Source organism: Mycteria americana, chromosome 1 (assembly GCF_035582795.1).
Source record: "Mycteria americana isolate JAX WOST 10 ecotype Jacksonville Zoo and Gardens chromosome 1, USCA_MyAme_1.0, whole genome shotgun sequence".
Classification (NCBI taxonomy): Eukaryota; Metazoa; Chordata; class Aves; order Ciconiiformes; family Ciconiidae; genus Mycteria; species Mycteria americana.
Window position 1 is genome coordinate 28003075 of NC_134365.1, and position 19064 is coordinate 28022138.

General features: G+C 38.5%; 1 protein-coding gene across 1 annotated transcript in view; it reads right to left on the reverse strand.

Annotated features, from left to right (window-relative positions):
• Positions 1-19064, reverse strand: part of CFTR (CF transmembrane conductance regulator) — an 82385-nt gene that overhangs the window by 20253 nt on the left and 43068 nt on the right. The window contains exons 16-21 of the mRNA XM_075495742.1: positions 17933-17970; positions 16472-16725; positions 15335-15414; positions 9708-9858; positions 8374-8601; positions 6117-6217 (exon numbers count right to left, since the gene is read on the reverse strand). Coding sequence (XP_075351857.1) covers positions 6117-6217; positions 8374-8601; positions 9708-9858; positions 15335-15414; positions 16472-16725; positions 17933-17970 — 852 coding nt within the window. The remainder of the gene's footprint in view (positions 1-6116; positions 6218-8373; positions 8602-9707; positions 9859-15334; positions 15415-16471; positions 16726-17932; positions 17971-19064) is intronic.

Below are 19064 nucleotides of genomic sequence, written 5' to 3' on the forward strand. Positions count from 1 at the left end.
GCCAGCTTGGTAGATTCATTTGAAGTGGCCGTTACCAGATCTCCAACTTCTCAGCCAGTTCTTCCTGAACCCTAGGATGGGACGTCTGGTCCCACCTGGTCTGCCTGTGTGGGGTGGCATTGTTCCAGCCTCATTTCACATGTTTAACTGAAATGCCCAACTGCAGAACCCCATTACGTTTAGTTGAAGACTCTGATTTTAGATGGACTGAGTCATGGGTGGTGTATGTGTCCCTCTATGGACTGTACAGGAAATTTAGAGAGACCAGGATTCTAACTTAGGAGCTTCAGTTACGTGCCTACAGCTAGGCTGGTTTTTGTATACAATTTCCACCTCAGTTACTGTAAATCCCATTTCTACCTTCTTCTTCCCTTTCAACTCCCCAGATTAAACACTGTCCTTTTACTGAAAACTGAGATCAAGTATTCATGCAGAATTTCGGCCATTTGCAAGTCTAACTCTGATTTTTCAAGACTCTCTTCTCTACCTGCTTCTTGACCTCCAATGCATAGCTTGTTTTGGTTAATTAATCCATTCTGTGGAGGCTGTCATTTCTAATATACTTTTGGAGAATGTTGTTCATCCTGGTAGTCCTAGAATCTCTAAAATTTCCTACTGTTTTTCTCCTGCTATGCAGGAAAAAAATTTCAGCCCCTCACTTGAAGAAGATGTGACCTTAGACTACATTCAGGTCCCTGAGCACCTTAGTCCAACTAACTTAATCAACTAGATTCCTCATTTTACCAAAATTTGACCTTTGTAAACAACAAGAGTAAACAATAGGATAGTGTCAATTCTTATTGGTCAGATATTATTTAGCAAAATAAATAAATAAACAGATACTTTCATAGCTATGGCATCCAGGAGTATCTGGGCCTTATTATTAGCATTTGTTCTCTAATCTGTATTCCCAGTAATATATCTCTCTTCAGTGGCATTATGGAAAACCCTTTGTACATCTTTGACCTTATTAAACTGCTTTTGTAATTCCTTCTGCAAAGTGATTCTACTTGATATATTACCACTCCTTCCTCCTTTTAGATCCAGATTGAAATAGTTAGGTCGATTTTCCATTTGGAAGCAAATGTATATATAATGCAAGAAAATACTGGGGTAATTGCTTATATCTCAGTTTCTTGAAACACAACTGTGACAGAAGTTTTGAAAAGCATGCTAACACCCAAGCCTATCAATTACAATTTCCATCTCAACCCCTCTGCAAGACGGAAAGGCATGGTCATCATCATGCTGATATATGAATGTCGTCTCATTTGGTGATACAAACAGGAAGACCTTGGATCAAACTGACAATTTTCTTCCTATCTGACTGTCTTTAGTAAATGCCCACAATGAGCACCATGCATTTATTTTAATCGGTGTTTGATGGTACATTTGTTTTCAGAAATCTTATCTTTTTAGAAATATTGCTGCTTCAGAAATGAAGGTCTTTCTTGGCTTCATCAGGACTGTGAACTTTTGTACAGACAGGGATTCCCTATAACTGCCCAAGAGAGCCTACCATTATACGCTAGCTAAAATTATGAAGCCAGCTGGACAAAGAGCCTTTCCTTACAACAGAAAATTTCATCTCTGTCCCAGCTCCCCTGACAGATTTATCAGTCACATCACATATGCAGATATTTTAGACAGCTTAATACTTTAAATTAATTCAGAAGGATGCTTTCCTGGTTCTGTAATTTGCATTATGATTTACATCTGGGCAGAATGTAGCATAAATGTCAGTAACATTTCACAAAGATATCCATTCTTCCTTTCACAGGTAGAAATCTTCTGTCATTCATAATGACAGGTATAGTGTAGGTGACAGCAAGTTTCTTATCCATTTTTCCCATCAGCAATGTGCCTGCTATATTCACATTCTCTAACTAATGCTTTAGAATAAAGGATTATATTTACTACTTTCATCTAAAAATGTCTGGAGCATAATACACTATTTTTAGCCCTGCCTAATTGTATTTTACTGAGATTTTAATAACATTGCAAATTCTTTAATTTACTTTCTCATTAATATCACTTAAACTCTTCTTAATGTTGAAAGAGAATTCATAATATAATTATGTAATGTATATTTCCAGAAAGTTGAAGAAGTAATTCTTTTACAAGTAATCTAATACAATTAATTTCATCAGGCCCTATGTTCTCTTCTGCTAGAAAGAGAGCAATTACCCTCTCCAGACCAGACACACATAGTATTCAACAGCCATGTTGCAAGACACCACGCTGTCTGGAAAGCGCAGTGTGCAACTGAGAGATCCTATGAGAGGTTGGTCCAATGGCTCATGTTGTAAAAAAGCCCTGTGCATTAAGTCACTGCAAAAACTGGGTCAATGCAGGCAGACCATACGGTTTTACTGAGGTTTCACATCTTCTGCTATTACATTTTGGGTGCACTTATAGGACACATACTCCTCTTCCAAACTGCAAAAATGAAATATGTCGTTCGTGTCAAACTTGTACTGATTTTTTTTGCTCCTTCTCACACTGTTTTGCAGGCAGAAAAGGAAATGTTCTAGCAGATTTTTCTTCATTCTGTTCCCTTCCAGATGACCAACACCTCACTTTGAGAATTGTCATTCTGGTGCAGATTTTACAGTCAAGTATTTAGTCTATTTAAACTTTGGCAATTAACAGTGTTCTCAGGTTTTCTGCTGATGGTAGTGAAAAGCATGTTAAGATCATGTCCTAGTTAAAAAAGTACCAGTTGAACAGGTGAAATAGCATGGGAAAATAAAAGCATGAAAACCGGCTGTAAAAGCACCATTATTTTTCACAGTCCTAATTTTTTCTTTGGTCCTCTTCTCTACCATGTACTACTTCAATTCTTCAGCATCCCTGATGTACAGGGTGGGGCATCATGAGGTTCAGCAAGTGTGGTTTCATATCTCTTTGGGGGATTCTTTTTATATCTCCTTACATAAGTAATCTTGGCAACAGTAAAAGCATGGCATTTTCTCTTTCCCTGATAAAAGGAATTGTCCTTCCCAGTTATAGCACTGCTACTGCAGGATACGCACCACTGAAGGAGGAGGTTGTAAAGCATTAAAAAAGTCCACTGGGACTAGCCAATGCTTATCTGTGAAAGCAACACTTACTGGAAAACTTATTTGCTATTTCCTTATGAAGGAAACAAATATAAAATACTACAACTCTGCCTGGAGGGACAAGAAAAAGAAAAGAAAAAGACTGAAAACCAGCTAAAGGGATATTTAGCAGAAATGATCAAAGTGAAAAGATAAATCTAGCCTAACTGGTAGCTTTAAATGAAACAATGGATAGCTGTCAGAGTGACCACATATGTTTTTAAAAAAAAAACAAACCAAAACAAAACAGAGCAGATAAAGTATCAGGGCTATGGAGAACGAAATGCCAAAACCATTATGGGGTATTAAAAGACAATGGAGATTTTTCAGTTAAAGCCAACCAGTTCAACAGAAATTGCTTCAAAGAATATCAGTGTATGTAGAAACAAAATTTGACCTAGAAACTCAGATTTCTTCAGCATGTATGACAGTGTCACAGAAAGCTCAAGAAGGAGATTGTGTGGAATAAAGTCAAATTTGCCCCCTACCCATCTGTTTGGCCAATATTTCTTCTGGTACATTTTTTCCTTCTTCACGTGATCCTGCTTCCCTATTCGCCTCCCTTCCTGTCCTTTTGCTTGCATTTATTTCGCTGATGTTCCGTACCTTGCATATCTTGTAAAACAACTCAGCACAAGCTTAATCTTATGTACGAATTGCAGCAGCTGTGCCTTCGGACATGGGCTTCAACCACTTGCAGAAAACTCCAGCTTATCTGACAACCAAAGACTGCCACCTGCAAATGTGCTATACACTCAGGCATGCTTGTGTGCAGGCTTGTAAGCACGGCTGTCCCAGCTGCTCAAGGAGGGGCAAGAGGGATGTCATCTAGAGCGGTGCGTGCATATCTGTAACTGGAGACCCATGGAGATGTGTCAATTCTAGCCAATCTCGTCCTGTGGGGAGCTTCAAAATACCCCTTGAGAGAAAAATAGACTATAACCAAATAGAATACTAAGTCAGGCACACATGCAAGCCTTTGCAGGACGTCTGTAGCCAAATAATTGTAAAGGTCTTTAAAGAGGGAAGTGCTAAATGTATAGAATACAAAGAGTGGGAAATAATACACCTGCATCACCCAGTGAAGCAGTTTCATTGTCTTGAAACCATGAAGCTATGCTTATTTGCTTGTGCACAGGAGCAGCTTTTGAGTGTCAGGAAAACCATGCTGCCAGCAATATCTGTTAGTCATCCAGGATACCTAAAAATCCATGGGACGGGGGTGGGGAGGTATCCACTGCCGAAAGAAGTCCAGAGGATCCACCTGTAAACTGATGCACCTTAGAAAGGCTGTCATTAATATAATATAACCGGTGCTCCAGTACAGTAGTTTGTCTTTATATAGAGAAAAGTACTCACAAACGTCTAAAGCAACTTGAGACTTTCTTTCCAGGGGAAAGGGAGTTACTTCCTTATTGCTACTAATAGATGACATTTTAACATCAATGTATTTTAGAAAGGGGAAGTCCTTCTTTGTTAAAACACCAGTGTGTCCAGCACCGTCTGAATCCTACAGAGTAAGACTTTCTGTTGCTCTTGTGAAACACCTTCAGTTTGTATTAAGCCGTATAATACGTGCACATGATTCTTATACAGGTTGTTACACTTAAAGTGATCACATTATGCCTTACAGGGCTAAGATGGAGTTTACAAATGAGAGCTAACAGAACGTTGTTGTAGCTGTCGTGCCTTACCAAAGGCATGTTTTATTTCATTATCAGTCACACCACTGCTGTTCGGCGTGTCTTGCAGTTACGGCAAAGAAGCCCTTTCACAAAGTGCCTGCCTTTCAAGACAGGCTGTTCTAACAAGCAAAGAAAGAGTGAGACTAAAATAATTGATGGATAGGGAAAAAATGTTTCCCTGAATGGCAGTCAGCTTTGTGGATCATCGCCAGTCACACGCATAAACAAGAAATTAGATGTAAGTGGTTAATTCCCAGTTTTGGGGCTCTTAAGAATTTCCTTCAGGATGAGGCTGGTTGAATCGCTTATTTAAAAAAAAATATGTCGAACTGGCAGATATTCCTTCACTGTCACCGTCTGCCCCAATTTTTTTTTTTTAAACAACAACTCATTTCAGCTAATCAGGATTTAATGGTCTCCAAGATCTGCTGTAAAAGCTGCTTGTTTTCCAATACTGAAACAGTTGGCTTGAGAAGTTAATTTAGGGTTCAGAGAGGGTATGACTGGATGTGGGAGATTAATTTTTCTCAGAAATTTTTTTTGGTTTGTAAGACTACTGTATTTTATTACAAGAATTCTGTCTAAAATAAATCCTAGAATGCCTGAAGTGTAAACAGAGAAGTAACTATTAAATTTAAAAATAACATCTAAAACTTTCATACATTTAAGCTAAGGTATGATGAAAACTGCAAGAACAAACATATTCTTTTATGAGTTTCCTGTCTGCTTCTCATATCTCAACAAATAGGTGATGATGAGTTAACCTTGTGAAATATTCTGTTTTAAAGCCAATCCTAACTAATGGACTAACTACACAAATTAAAGGGGTAAACAGGTACGACTCCAAAGACTTATCTCAGAGGTTATTTTACACAAAACCAGAAAAAGACCGCCAGGGAAGTCTAGGACAGATTTTTAAATCACTATTGATTTTGTGTGGAAGGAGCTCAAAAACATCCATCATGATCTGCTGTGCAAAGCCCTTAAGTAGACCGAGTAAGGTATATTATATACCTTGGTAAGGTATATAATCATAACAAAACAACTCCAAGCCTTTTTGAAGTTTTTCCATCACTGCTACATCTGCAATCTGAATCCTCAAATGCGATTATTTACTGTTGCCTGTTCTAGTTCAGGAAAATTTTTGATCATAAAAAACCTCAGTTTGTGCTGTGCCAAAGCCGGTAGGTTGCTATGAAAGGTATGAGAGGAACTTTTCTGACACATCTGCCTAATATCCAACTCTGAAAATAACTCACTGAACACCCATAATCAACAAAATAAGGCAACTCCTCAAAAGAAAGCACAGCACAGTGCATGTTATGCTTACCAAACTATCCACATCTATGCTTGAGTTTACTGCCCACTGCAAGGTTCCCATGATGTTCATAGCTAAAGTAAGACTAATGCCAATGCTAGTTAGTCCATCACCTGCAGAGAGAAAAACACATTCAATTTATATGCAACTGAAGAGCCAGTAGAAATCAGAAAATTAGCATGTGTATCTTAAAATACATATTCACATTCTCTCCTCTTTTTATTTCATGGAGAAAACATGGATTTGTTAATTACACAAAGGACTGAGAGCTTAATCATCAGTTAAACACCTGGCTTTGGCACTGAATTCACTAGAAACCCTGATCTTTGTTCGGCAGGAGATGAAAAAATTAAATCTTGATACTTAAGCTGTGAACAGAATCAGGCCTCTGCAATCTTGATTTCAGTTTCCTTTTTCCAACACATATGAGTTTGTGAAATGACTCTTATCTGACTAAAACACCACAGCTAACAACTTTAAAATTCAAAATAGTTGCACTGGTTTACATTTTCATTTCTTGGACAAATAGAGGACATGTTCTCCTTACTGTTCCACAAAGATGCAGATATAAATTATTTTGCTTTAATTGTCTGCTGTAACGAGCATGGGATTTTCCAGGGATTTTTCTTTATGAGTTCATACAACACAATATAAGCATTTAAACTACCCCACTGTTGATTTTTAATCTCTCTATGTGTTAAATGGAATTGAGATTTTAAGCTAAATGCCTTTCTGTGATTTCTCCATTTCTTCTATGGCTTTCTTCAACAAACTTCCTCCTGTTTTGCTTATAGACATCTCATTATCAAAGTAATTACAGAAGTAAACAATAAAAACAAAATATTCCTCCTGAAACCTTCCAGGTTAAGAAAAGGAATTTAGTGTTGCTCCAAGGACCTATTACCTGTAACAGTAAAGTTTACAATGGTGGCAAGATGACAAATTTTCACATTTTTAAAAAGTGTTTCTAACCTCTTTTCTCAAATAAAATATCCAGAAAAACAATAACACAAGGAACAGTTAGTTTTCCTAAAAAATGCCAAACTACTAAGCACATAAAATAAAAAATGAGAAGGGCAGCAGAGGATATTGTTTCCCTATGAATTTTAGGGGAATTAAAAGTTTCCTTTGCAACAAAAGTACTGTAGGTGCATGTTTTCGTACAGAAGTATTTGTGTGGTTGGATTTTTTTTTTCCTATGAATCAGGAGAGTTCTTTATACAAGAAATAGAGGATAGCATTTCATACACAGTACAATATTCGATAAAATGTACACTTTTATATAACTCCTTTTCAACACTGAAGTATGATCAAATGAAATTTGGATATTATTATAATCAAAAACCTCCTTCACAAAATCAGCAAATTCTTGTTCATCAGCAACCGCAGTATTGAAACTGCATCCAGATCCTGCACACAAAGTTCAGTGTAAAACTTGGGAGAGAGAGAATAATGCCTGAGAATCAAAATCAAAAAACATACGTTACAAAAACATAGTGAATTAAAAACTGTATTTGAAGTAATCTGTAGCTAAACCTGCTGAGTTTTTCCACAGAACTGAATTATTCCAACATTTTGGAGATGTTCAGCTCCTATTCTCTGCTTGTTGGAGACTGGCTACTCCTGGCCAGCCACGGGCAGCTTTCCAAATACAAGTTAAGATAGTAACGTATAGAGTGATTCTTATTTGTGTACTGGGTTTACGAGGAGTGGCGAGCCCTTTTTAAGGGGATTTTGAACGGACTTTGCAAAACTTCACATTGGAAAATGGGTCAGTGGGTTAGGAATTAGAGAACTGGATGACTATTTCTGCTATTGGTGTGGTTTTAAAAGATCATTAAAACTTTGCATATCTTAACCATTTGCAAATGAGAGGAACATTAACATCTATTTACTAAAAAACTTTGAGCTATACAGATGATAATCAACATCCAAGCTTTTCAGTACACTAACATGGTTACATTAATGTGGTTCAAAACACATGATAGTACATTTACAGCAATGACAGTAAAGAAAAGGAAAGTTCTGTCCCTTCAGATATTATTTTCATATTAATCCCTTTAATGAGTCCTCTACAACATTGGATTGCACATAATGATGGTGTAATTTCTATTTTAATTAAACTGTTTACTATTATGACATACGTAAATCCGTGACTCCAGTGTGTGCTAAATTTTGCAATGGTTTATTCCCATCAGAATTTTCTAAAGCTGAGCTGTTAAACAGAAGCAGAAGACTTCCGTTTCAGTACTCCAGGAAAGTTACATACCTGTAGTTATGATAGAGATGAACACCACAGCAACAAAAAAGACAACAAAAATCATTTCTATCCTCATCTGGAACCAGCGAAGCGTTGACAGGTAGAGGAACCAGTTTGCCGTGTGTAGGTTCAGGGCTTTGTGAAATAAGGTCTCAAAATACGGCTGCCGCCCAAAAGCTCTCAGTGTCCACAGCCCTTTTAAGCTTGTAACAAGATGGGTGAATATTGGACTCCGAGCTGTAAAGCGTTTAAATTAGAAACATCATAAATATTCATTAAAAAATACCTTTGATATAACGCAAATACACAGCCCTATGCTCTAACTCACAGCAATATAACTATTGTTAGTGTTTAATTTACATACGTTGTTGGAGTACATGACTGAAGTAATCCTAGCACAGGATATACAACAACAGTCTTTGTATGAATGGGTTGAAATTCCATTCCGTGTATTGCCAGGAAGGGATCACGTTAATTCTTCATAGTTAGCATACTACTTGGGGAAGCTCCTGGCCTGCTGTAAGATGCCACAAGAGAAAGGCGGCTCCTCCCCAGCCAAAATGAATTCCTGCAATTCTGATAACTCCACCAAGTGAAGTTTTTTTAACACAGACAGAGTACTTTAATGCTCTGGGTTCCACTGTACAGACATGGTAATTTTAAGCAGATCTTGCATTACATAAAAAGTGGTGAGCCAATGCTGGATCCCTGTGAACATCAAATAAATTTAGATTTAGATCTGAGGAACTTCAGAATTACACTTCAGTAAAAGGGAAGATGATCGTCAGTGTTTACGATTCAGGACTGGTTTGCTGAGGATCTGCCAGTTTGTTGTAAAGCCAGACCACAGTGCCTGATCTGCAAACCCACACTTCAGAATGAGGTTTTCCATTTTATTGGGAATGTGTTAGTCTCTTAATGGGGGGAGAGGAAGGAAATTTAATCAAATAACTTATTCAGAAATAAGAATTCTTTGCAGTCAAGATATATCCATTCTACATTTTTTTTATAAAGAAACAAACTCATAGGGCACATACCGAGTCTGACCACAATTTTTCAAGTTATGTTTACTCTCAAGAAAACTGTATGTCAGGACTTTATTTGTTTTCAGCTGCAGTGGTGATAAAGCCCAGCTTTAAAAAGATCTTCTCCATTGCTCTTTGGCAGCAGAGCACTCAGTATTGGCTGGATCAGTAACAGCATTGGCTTTAAGGAGGTATGTGTTCTGCTCCCAGAGACAATGGCATCTTGCAAGAGAAAAGGCAAAGAAGAGGTGAAAGGGTGAATCACTTCTCAATTGATTTGTTGTGGATTTAGAAGTCTACCAATTTTGCTGCTCCTACCTTCAGATTCCAGTTGTTTCAGCTGCTGAGAAGTGTGGAGGAAGTATGCCCTTAACACAATAAAGGCTGCTATCACAGGCACTGATGCCAGGAAGATGTAGGGTTGTAATATTGAGACTACTGTTATAGCGCCAATCACAATCAGTATTAACTGTAGAATGAAAGAAAAATACTATTGATATAGTAAACTTATCATTTTATAGACTAGAGATTGGTGATGAATCTCCTTCCCATGGCAACTACGTATTGTTTCAACAAACATAAAGTGCTAACCTAAGTAGGATTTGCAGCTGAGAACAAACCTCCATGAAAAGATCATGAATAACTGAGACCAGATCCATACCTGTTGGAATCTTTTCTAATAGATGGAAGAAGTGTTTTCTGTAGTACAACCAGTATTGCAGGCTTCTAAATTATGAAGTCACACAGAAACAATGGCAGCTAGGCACTCACTCTTCAGTTAGAATTGTAAGAATGACACTTGCGCTATCTGCAGCTAGCTCCCAAACCTAACCGTGTTGTCACTGTCTTGTCTGGACTAGGTGTGCCAGACTGTCAGGACCTGAGTGCTAGTCTCCTGCAGGTTCTGGGCCAAGCAGTTTTTCTGAGGGTCAGGAAAAGTGGAAAGTCACACATCATCGCTTGCGCAAGGGACTGTAACGCACATATGAAACTAGCACTACTACTCGTCCTGATCAGAAGACAGGAAATAAGTCATAAGAGGACTTGTGGTATAAAAAATTAGCAGTTTCAGGAGAAAAAAAGATGTTTTAAGGGGACAGATGACTCAAAAGGAACAAAATAATTCCAGAGTTAATCCATCTAACCCACCAGAGACTACTACCATTCTCATAAGACGTCATCCTCAGTAGCTCCAGACAGATTTAGTTAAATCAGGCCTTAGTCATTACTCTAGAAGCACCTTAAGCACTTCGACTGTTTTTGTCTCATACCTAAATCTAATGAAAATCAAGTATATCAGTGTACACAGAATAGCAAAGCTCTGCTTTGTATCAGGGTGTTACCATTCACACTAAACAACTACTTCGAACTGCAAACTTATCAGCCTAAAGCAACTGCAAACTGCAAATTTGGACAAAATTATGAACATCACATTGAAACATCACTGCAAATGACCAGTAAGCAATGAAATAAATGGAAAGCAAAACTAATTTCACATTAGGAAGAAACCTGCAGTTGGTGCTTTTGCTACTACATACACATAAATTCAAGGAAGGATTTAAATTCCCAGCACTCCAAGTCAGAGGCCTTGCACGAAACAGGTGAGCGTGCTCCAGGTTTCCTACCCTTTGTTTTCATCAGAAATCCAAGCAATGCAATAGCAGCGTCAAAGTTTATGAAAAAAAATTACTGTAACAGCTGAACTAGTTAAAGATTTCTTTCACTGTTTTCCTCCTTTCTCTTAAAAGAATGGTGATGCATGTAGGTTATGCTTGTGCAGGCTGTATAGCACTGGTCTGTAGCAATGCAAGAATGGATTTGTGTTTACTCATTATTTCAAACTGCAGAATTTAGTACCTCTTGTATCTCTAATTGTTAACAAGCGAATGAGCTGTTCAATTGATACTGAGCCAAGTTATACAGCTCTCGCATTACTTGAGATTACACAGTCACACAGTGACTGTTTTAATTCCTGTTTCCATCATTTACTCAAATTTTGCAAAGGCCACCATGATGCCATATTGTTCTCACTGCTGGTCCAACAGTTATTTCACTAAAAAGTTGAATATGAAAAGTTGTGTTATCTCATAAACTCCGAACACAAAATGAGTGTAAAGTCAAACAGAAGATGCCACCTCCTCTAAAAAGGCAGTAGCAAAAATCAACATACAAGCCAGCTCCCTTGGCATATGCTCAGGGAATGGTAGCAGAGGGCTCATGCAGCCCAGTTAAGAGCCACAGTGCTGCGCTGCAGTGACCCCAGGTGCTGAGCTTTCAGGCCTGGGACGTCTCCCCGGATGGGGAGACACGTCCCAGTGCTTCCTCTGTGTCACCAGTTTGGAAAATACAGCTCGTGCTGGAGACAGCAATTCAGCAAGGGGTCAGGGTGGCAATGACTGCAGCAGCAAATTTGCTTTACCAATGGGGTTTATCATTTCGGGAAAACCAGTCATGACCATAGGTATAAACATCCGATGAGTTCACTATGACCTTTTGAGTGGGACTATATTAAACCCTAAGGATGAGCACGTCACGTGAAGGATCTCCAAAAAATGATGACCCCACTGTAAGCACTGGTAGAAGACTGAGGTGGATGTTAAAACTAGCGGCAATGCTGCTGCCGTCATTAGCTGCCTACAATTCATACCCAAGATGTATGCAAGCAGGTCACATGGCTGTCAGAGAAAACATCACAGTTGCTATCTCTTGTCATTGATGTAAAGGTTAATACCACTTCTTCTTTTATGGGCAACTGGGTATATTCCAGTGACTGGAGAGTAACACTGGCCTCTTTCATCCTGACGCCTCATTCATCCTGGATGAAAAACCCTGCTCCCTAAAAGGGAAGATCCCCTATATGTCTAATACCTATAAAAGTCCTAAGAAAAACTATGTCATGACACCCACAGCTGCAACAGAGAAGGAGGCAGTGTCCCTAAACAAGGAGTTAGCTGGAGTCATCTACCAGCTCTTTCTCATAGAAGAGGGAATAAGAACCAGCTCTAAAATCTTGTGTCAAATTCTTGGGAAAAGCTCAGAAGTCAGAGAACATAAACTGAAGGCTAGCAGAAACCAAGTCTCCATGTTCACAAGACTCGGATTTAGGCATCCCAGTACATTTAGAAGCTAACCTTTTCTGTAGATCTCTGCACCTGGGAAGGAATAACCACATTCACCAGTACAGGCTGGAGGCTGACTGACTGGGAAGCAGCTTTGCAGAGAAGGCCTTGGGGGTCCTGGAAGACCATGAGGCATCAATACGCGCCTGCAGCAAGAGAGGCCAACAAGGGCAGCATTGTCAGAAGATCAAGGAAGGTGATCCTCCCCCTCTTTTCAGCACCAGTGAGACTGTATCTGGAGTGGGCTCTCCAGTACAAGAGAGATACAGGCATACTGGAGTGAGTCCAGTGAAAGGTCTTGAAGATGACAAGGGGACTGCAGCATCTCACATACAAGGAGAGGCTGATAGAGCTGGGATTGTTTAGTCTTAAGAGAAGGCTTAGGGGGATCTTATCATTTGGTATATGTATCTGATGGTATTTATTATGTTTATATAAATTATAAATTTGAATATATGTATAAATTATTTGTATAAATTATATATATGTTTAAAAGTTATATTCTATTTATATAAATCCCAATAGGTATTTGGTGCAGAGCAAATAAGCCTGAGCCAGATTATTCTCAGTGGCACCCAGTGGGAAGATAAGAGGCAATGGGCACAAGCTGAAATGCACAAAATTCCATTTAAACATAAGAAAAAGTATTTTTATTGTGGGGATGGTCAAACACTAGAACAGATTGCTCAGACAAGTTGTGGAGTCTCCACCCTTGGAGATCTTCAAAATCCAACATGGCCCTGAGCAACCTGCTCTAGCTGACCCTGCTTTGAGCAGAGGGGTTGGAGAGGTCCCAGGCCCTAGGTCCAGAGGTCCCACTTCAACCATTCTGTGACTCTGCGATAATCAGCACAGAAGGAGAAAGTCATATGTATAATTTCTCTGTATCTTTCAGAGGAATCTGACTTTATTCATAGAAGAGTCTATGGAAGTCTGAAGCTGCTAAACAAGTCTGAATCTATGGAGGATCAGAAGAAATGTCTTATGAAGGGATTACTGGTAAAAAGCATTCAAGACAGTGGGTAGGTTCAATGATCTTCACTAGAAGAACCTGGAAAGACAGGGCAGCTTATCATGCATGTCCAGGAGCCTCTGCAGTTGAGACTGAGGAGATAGAGGTGAACCTATGGGACATTAGAGTATAGGTTAGCCTCTGAAAGGCATCAGAACAGAAAAGTGAAATCTAGGGATTTTCCTTATCTTTGAAAACATGAAAAACTAGTCAGTTTCTTGTAGAGAGTTTGAAACGTAGAGACCGACTAACTAAAATAATTTTGGAATAACATCCCTATGGCAGATCCAAAATATCAGAAACAAAATGGCACACCACAAGAGACAGTAATGAATCCTGATCACACCAAAGATGACACTAATGATTCAGAGGAGGTCTCAATATCCATGTTTACTCATTCAGCGAATCTTCATGACATCAGCAGGACATGAAGTAGAGCTGTAATGTCCTTGAACCTCTTCATGTGGAGCTGCACTGGCCTCTCTAAAGTCATGAGCCAAAGTTATCAATTACTGACAAAGATATAGGGAAAGGGACCCGGTTTTGATCAGACCGTCATGTTGGTAGGGATTGTAACGCAGAGCAAACTCACAGATGAAGACAGACAACCTGTGCAGCAGAGTGTTTGGGTGGATTAAGTTGGGCCTGCATATCTCCTAAATAAGGGTAGAGAGGACAGGAGGACCGGGCAAGCTTTTGCTTTTATTTTTTAAATGTTCTGGGAACCAGCTCTATCTGAGGAAAAGCTGGTGTTGCAGCATTAGTGGTGGGCCCCTAATGAGGGGTGCTGGGATCCACACAGAGCCACAAAGTCCCAGAATAGGCAGGATGGGGAGCAAACAAAGGCATCCTACTTGAGAAACACTGGCATTGCCTCTATCTCTGTGTTTCTTCAATGTTCTCTTCAGTGTCGGTGAATTGGAAGGTCATTCAAAACTCAAGATTTTGCAATGAATGGAGTTTCCCAGGAGGTATGCTGGAAACAAGCCTTTCCATCCAAAAAAATAAAAATTTTGCAATTCTACAACTCTTAGAGATGTAAAATTCCTCCACGGAGTAGAGTCATCTAAAGCTCTTATCCATCACAAATAGTTATCCAGTGCCTGACAGACTCAGCTTAAATCCCAGAGACTCAGGGGAAGCCACAACGATGCGAAAGATAAAAGACAAAATTAGGCAGTCAAACTTGTGAAGGGGAAAAAAAAAAGGAAAAAAAAAGAGCAGAACTGCCCAACTGAGAGTTGAAAGCACACCATCATGGGTCAAACTACCCAATAGGGCAGGCCTGGAAGAGTTTCCACAGAAGATGAAAGAGCAGAAAAAACAAGAATATAGTCAACAAAAGAGAAGAAGGAAGTTAAGGGTGATGCTAGCAACCTGGGAACAGAAGAGGCTAAGGAGGTAAAGTCATGAAAATGACTGAATGCAATCAAAGGATAGCATGAAAAAAATATTAATCTTGAGCCAAGATAACTGAAAGAAACTAAGGAATGCCCTTTACACCTTTGAGGTTGAATATGAGCAGCAGCAGGGATACTTGTACTGCAGGGCAAAAATGTTTCTGAGCCTGAGTACTAAAAGTGGTTTGCACAAACAGTGGAGGTACACCTATAGGCAGGTACTCAAAAAAGAAGCAACGAACTTGCTTACAAGATAAGCAGCTATGTAAACAGATACACAGACTGAAAAGAAGGAAGAGGGATTTAATTCCAGTTGTTAGTTCTTCTTCTTAATATTATTTCTTTTGCATGATGTACAACTGAAACTTTACAGTGCTATAAGACAGCAAAATTTAGAACTTTTATTCTACAAACCTGAATGAAGTCAAATACTGTAAGTGGAAGTAAGTCATCCAGTACTGCCGTATCTTTTGAGAATCTGTTAAGCATACCACCTATGGATTAAGAAAAAAAAAAGAAAAAAAGTGTCAAACACACTAACACCTCAAAAATCCTACATTTACTACTTTAACCAAAAGTACAACTTTTTCTGAATACAAAATATTAAGGGTAAGCACAAGATTTTTTCTAGTACAAGCAATTCCATTACAGTTTAGTGGAGCTACAGCTTCTTTCCCCAGGAAGGAATTTGGCTCCACAACTTCTGTTTCAGCTCTTGGAATCTCAGAAAAAAACCAGGAAAATGTAATAAAAAAAAGAAACATAATTAAACAGGACAGAAACAGAGGCACAAAACATAAGGTCTGTACCCCTTATGCAGCAGGCTCTGCTGATACACAGATAATTTGCACATCAGCATTTGTATCAGTCTGTACACCAGTTTCTTAGCTTCTGAGCAGAATTACTGTATTAATCAGCAGGTAACAGCAGAATTAAGAATATAATGGGAAAATGAAGGAGAAACCCTATGTTATATTGTCATTTACCAGTCCCTCCTGTAATCTAGTATGCACCAGTAAGAAGGGTATGGGATAGGAATTTCATGTACAATGGGAGATGGAACTTGTTGCACCAGTTATATAGCGAACTCTGTATCAACTCCAGAGCCAAATTTGAATACGCATACCATTATTCACAGACTGATGTTTTATGCCATTTTAGTAGGACTGCTCATGAAATAAAGCACTATTTATCGTCCACACCTGATTCCTTGACACTCACCGCATAGCTGACTATACCTTTTCTATTGCAGTTTTAGACAAAGTCTATTCATTAGAAGTTATTCTGGTTTTATTGCCTCAAACAGTTAACAGTTAATTTTCTCCAACTTACAAGGTGATATTTCAGAATCGGAATTGACAACTGAAATATGTCACACAAAGTGCAATCAAGCTTCATTAAAAGATTCACAAATTACTTTATGGGGCAAACTTTTAACATTCAGCTTGACTGAAAATGTAAATGGAAAGCAACAGTATCCTTTAACAGAATGAAAACTGTTTAATTGAAATGAAACCCATACATGAGTCAATCAGTTCTCATCTCAGTTACCTGCTTTCCAAGAGTTGAATGTTGACATAGGTGCATGAAGAACTGCATGCACCATCTTTTGATGAAGAGTTTTAGACACTGTTATAAGCGTATGCACCAGGGGCAAACCTCTGAAGATTCCCATGGCCAGCAGGGTATCTGCCACTCCCACGTAGATATAAATGATGTAGTAGGCGCTAGTGTCAGTGACAATCACAGGAGGTTTGTCAGAGGTACTGTTTTCTGATTGTGTTGCATTTGCTTTCAAAGTTGGCCTGTATGATGGAAATTAAAAATAAATGCATTACTGGAAATCACGTTTTTTTCTCTTTTATTTTCTCTACTAAACAAATAATACTGCAATATTCATTTGTTTTAAAACTATGTTAATGGTTAGTTACATACACTTCCAGTTATTTTTTAAATTGTCCTGTATGTATGAAACATAAATTATGAACCAATCCATGTTCCACTAAGGCAAAGTTACTCTGTGTGTGTGTTCAGAGGTCAATAAATGGCTTATTCACCTCCTCGGATACTTTTGGTGATTCAGGGACCTATCAGCATTTGTAGTAATTTCTGCAATTATTTGTAATTGTGCAATGAAAGGTTTTTACCAAGTTGGAAATTAAGCCATTGGTGTATAACTACGAGCCCTTCAACAGTTTTCGCCAAACTGCTGTGAAAATGTACTGCTTTGGTAGTCTCTTGCAAATATACTGCCAGTTTAATCACTGACAAAACTAGCCTAATCAAGGAAAACGCATCCACTTCTTTTAACCGGAAAAAAATAGTTTAAGTGTTGAAAAAAGTGAAGTATTATGGAAATAAAATGCTTCAGGTGTGCTATAAAACTCAAAGACCTTGGTGACCTGTTGTAAGGGGACATGAACATAAATCCCTCCTCCTCCAGATCAGACCTAAGTCACCATATGCTTCCTATACTCAAACATACAGACTTAGTGCTGCAGGACTAAAACAGCGATCAAAAGCATTAACCCAGGAAAAGCCATACTGCTGCTCAGTACGTTTTAACCTTCTTCTGCCTGACCCTGCAACTTCTGGGAATTTTTCATAGGTGAGCAGAGGAAATTGTACAAATGGGGTCTTACAGACACTGCTCCCTTAAAATGTTCCTAAGCAAATGTCTCACCTGGCATCTCTGAAAAGCGGTGAACCACAGTGTATTCAGGATAATCAAGTCCATGCATCTCTAGAGTGAGCTGACCCAGGAAAAGTCTTGCGTACGTTGTTATGTGCTCAATAACAAGGCACAAACCATTTGATTGTTAGCACTTAAAGAAGTACCAGCTTAAGATACCACCTACATAAGGAATTTAGATCATCCACCTATGAACCATTTTATTGAATGTAAGCTAGTGCCTATCCATATAGACTTCTGGCAGAATTTATTCATTATTTATAGTAAAAATTGATATAAAGGAGACCCCAATCTCTCAATAAATGATCACCACTACTTACTTGCTAAGAAACCATAACCCAGCAAGAGAAGCAGCTACCTGTGATGAAAGAAAACAGAGTCAATTTTTTGTCTTTTCACATTGTGTACTTTTTCTTACTTATCTTCTTTCACTGACTTTATAATTGTTTGTAGAGAGAGCATTATAAATGGATGGAAGTCAAACTTTCCTGAAGCAAATACCTTGTCATATCTGCTCCTCTTTCCACAGAAACCATTTAGTGCATCCCACCAGGAAAGCTACATTTAGACTTGTATTACATCAGGCTTTCAAGTGCCTAAATATTCTTTTATTGTTTTTTACCGTACTATTAACAAAGGCTTGCTAATGTATTCCTAATGACAAGGAACATTCACTGTATGCTTTAACATATTTTAAGTTTTAAAGACTAATATTTCTTGATGGCCGTCAAAGAGTAAGTCTCAATATCTTCGAAGGCAGCTATTCAAATATGAATGTCAAACCTTTAACATTGTTATTTTTGCATTGCTGTTCTTGCTAGCTGATATCTACATTCGATATATCTATTTGTCTGATATTGCTTGGATGCTAATTTTACATAATCTCCAAATAATCTATTTTAATATTTTTAAAATGTGGAATCAAACCCTTTTTATTGTGAGATGCTTCAGTGCTCAACAGAAGCTTCCTCTATAACACATTTTCTTGTCTGTCCACTGAGACACTGGAGATCTTCATCTAGTCCACCACATTTCAATCTGCCCTATTTCTGCCTATGATCTTTCTTCTAAGGGTCTAAACATAGTTTTTAGCATCCTCTTCCCATATATTTTTATGGCACTGGTACAGGAATGTATTACAATAATACCTCAGCACATAATTAAAGTCTTCTCCTTGGGAACCGCTAATTTTTGCAGGTCTTATAGTAAATAACTCAAGCTTGACCATGATGCCCTGAATCTACACATTTGTAAGGATAAGGCTGCTTTCACAATAATGTTTTTACATCTCCCAGCAGAATTCTGTTCTGATCTTGACTCCTCACAACGGAGGACCATCTTTTTTGAGCTGGGAAGATGAAGGTAGACAATACTGTGACAGAATAACTTCACAAAGCCTTTCCACATGTTTCCATTCATAACTGCTCTTCCTCCAGTTCAGCAACCCTAGTC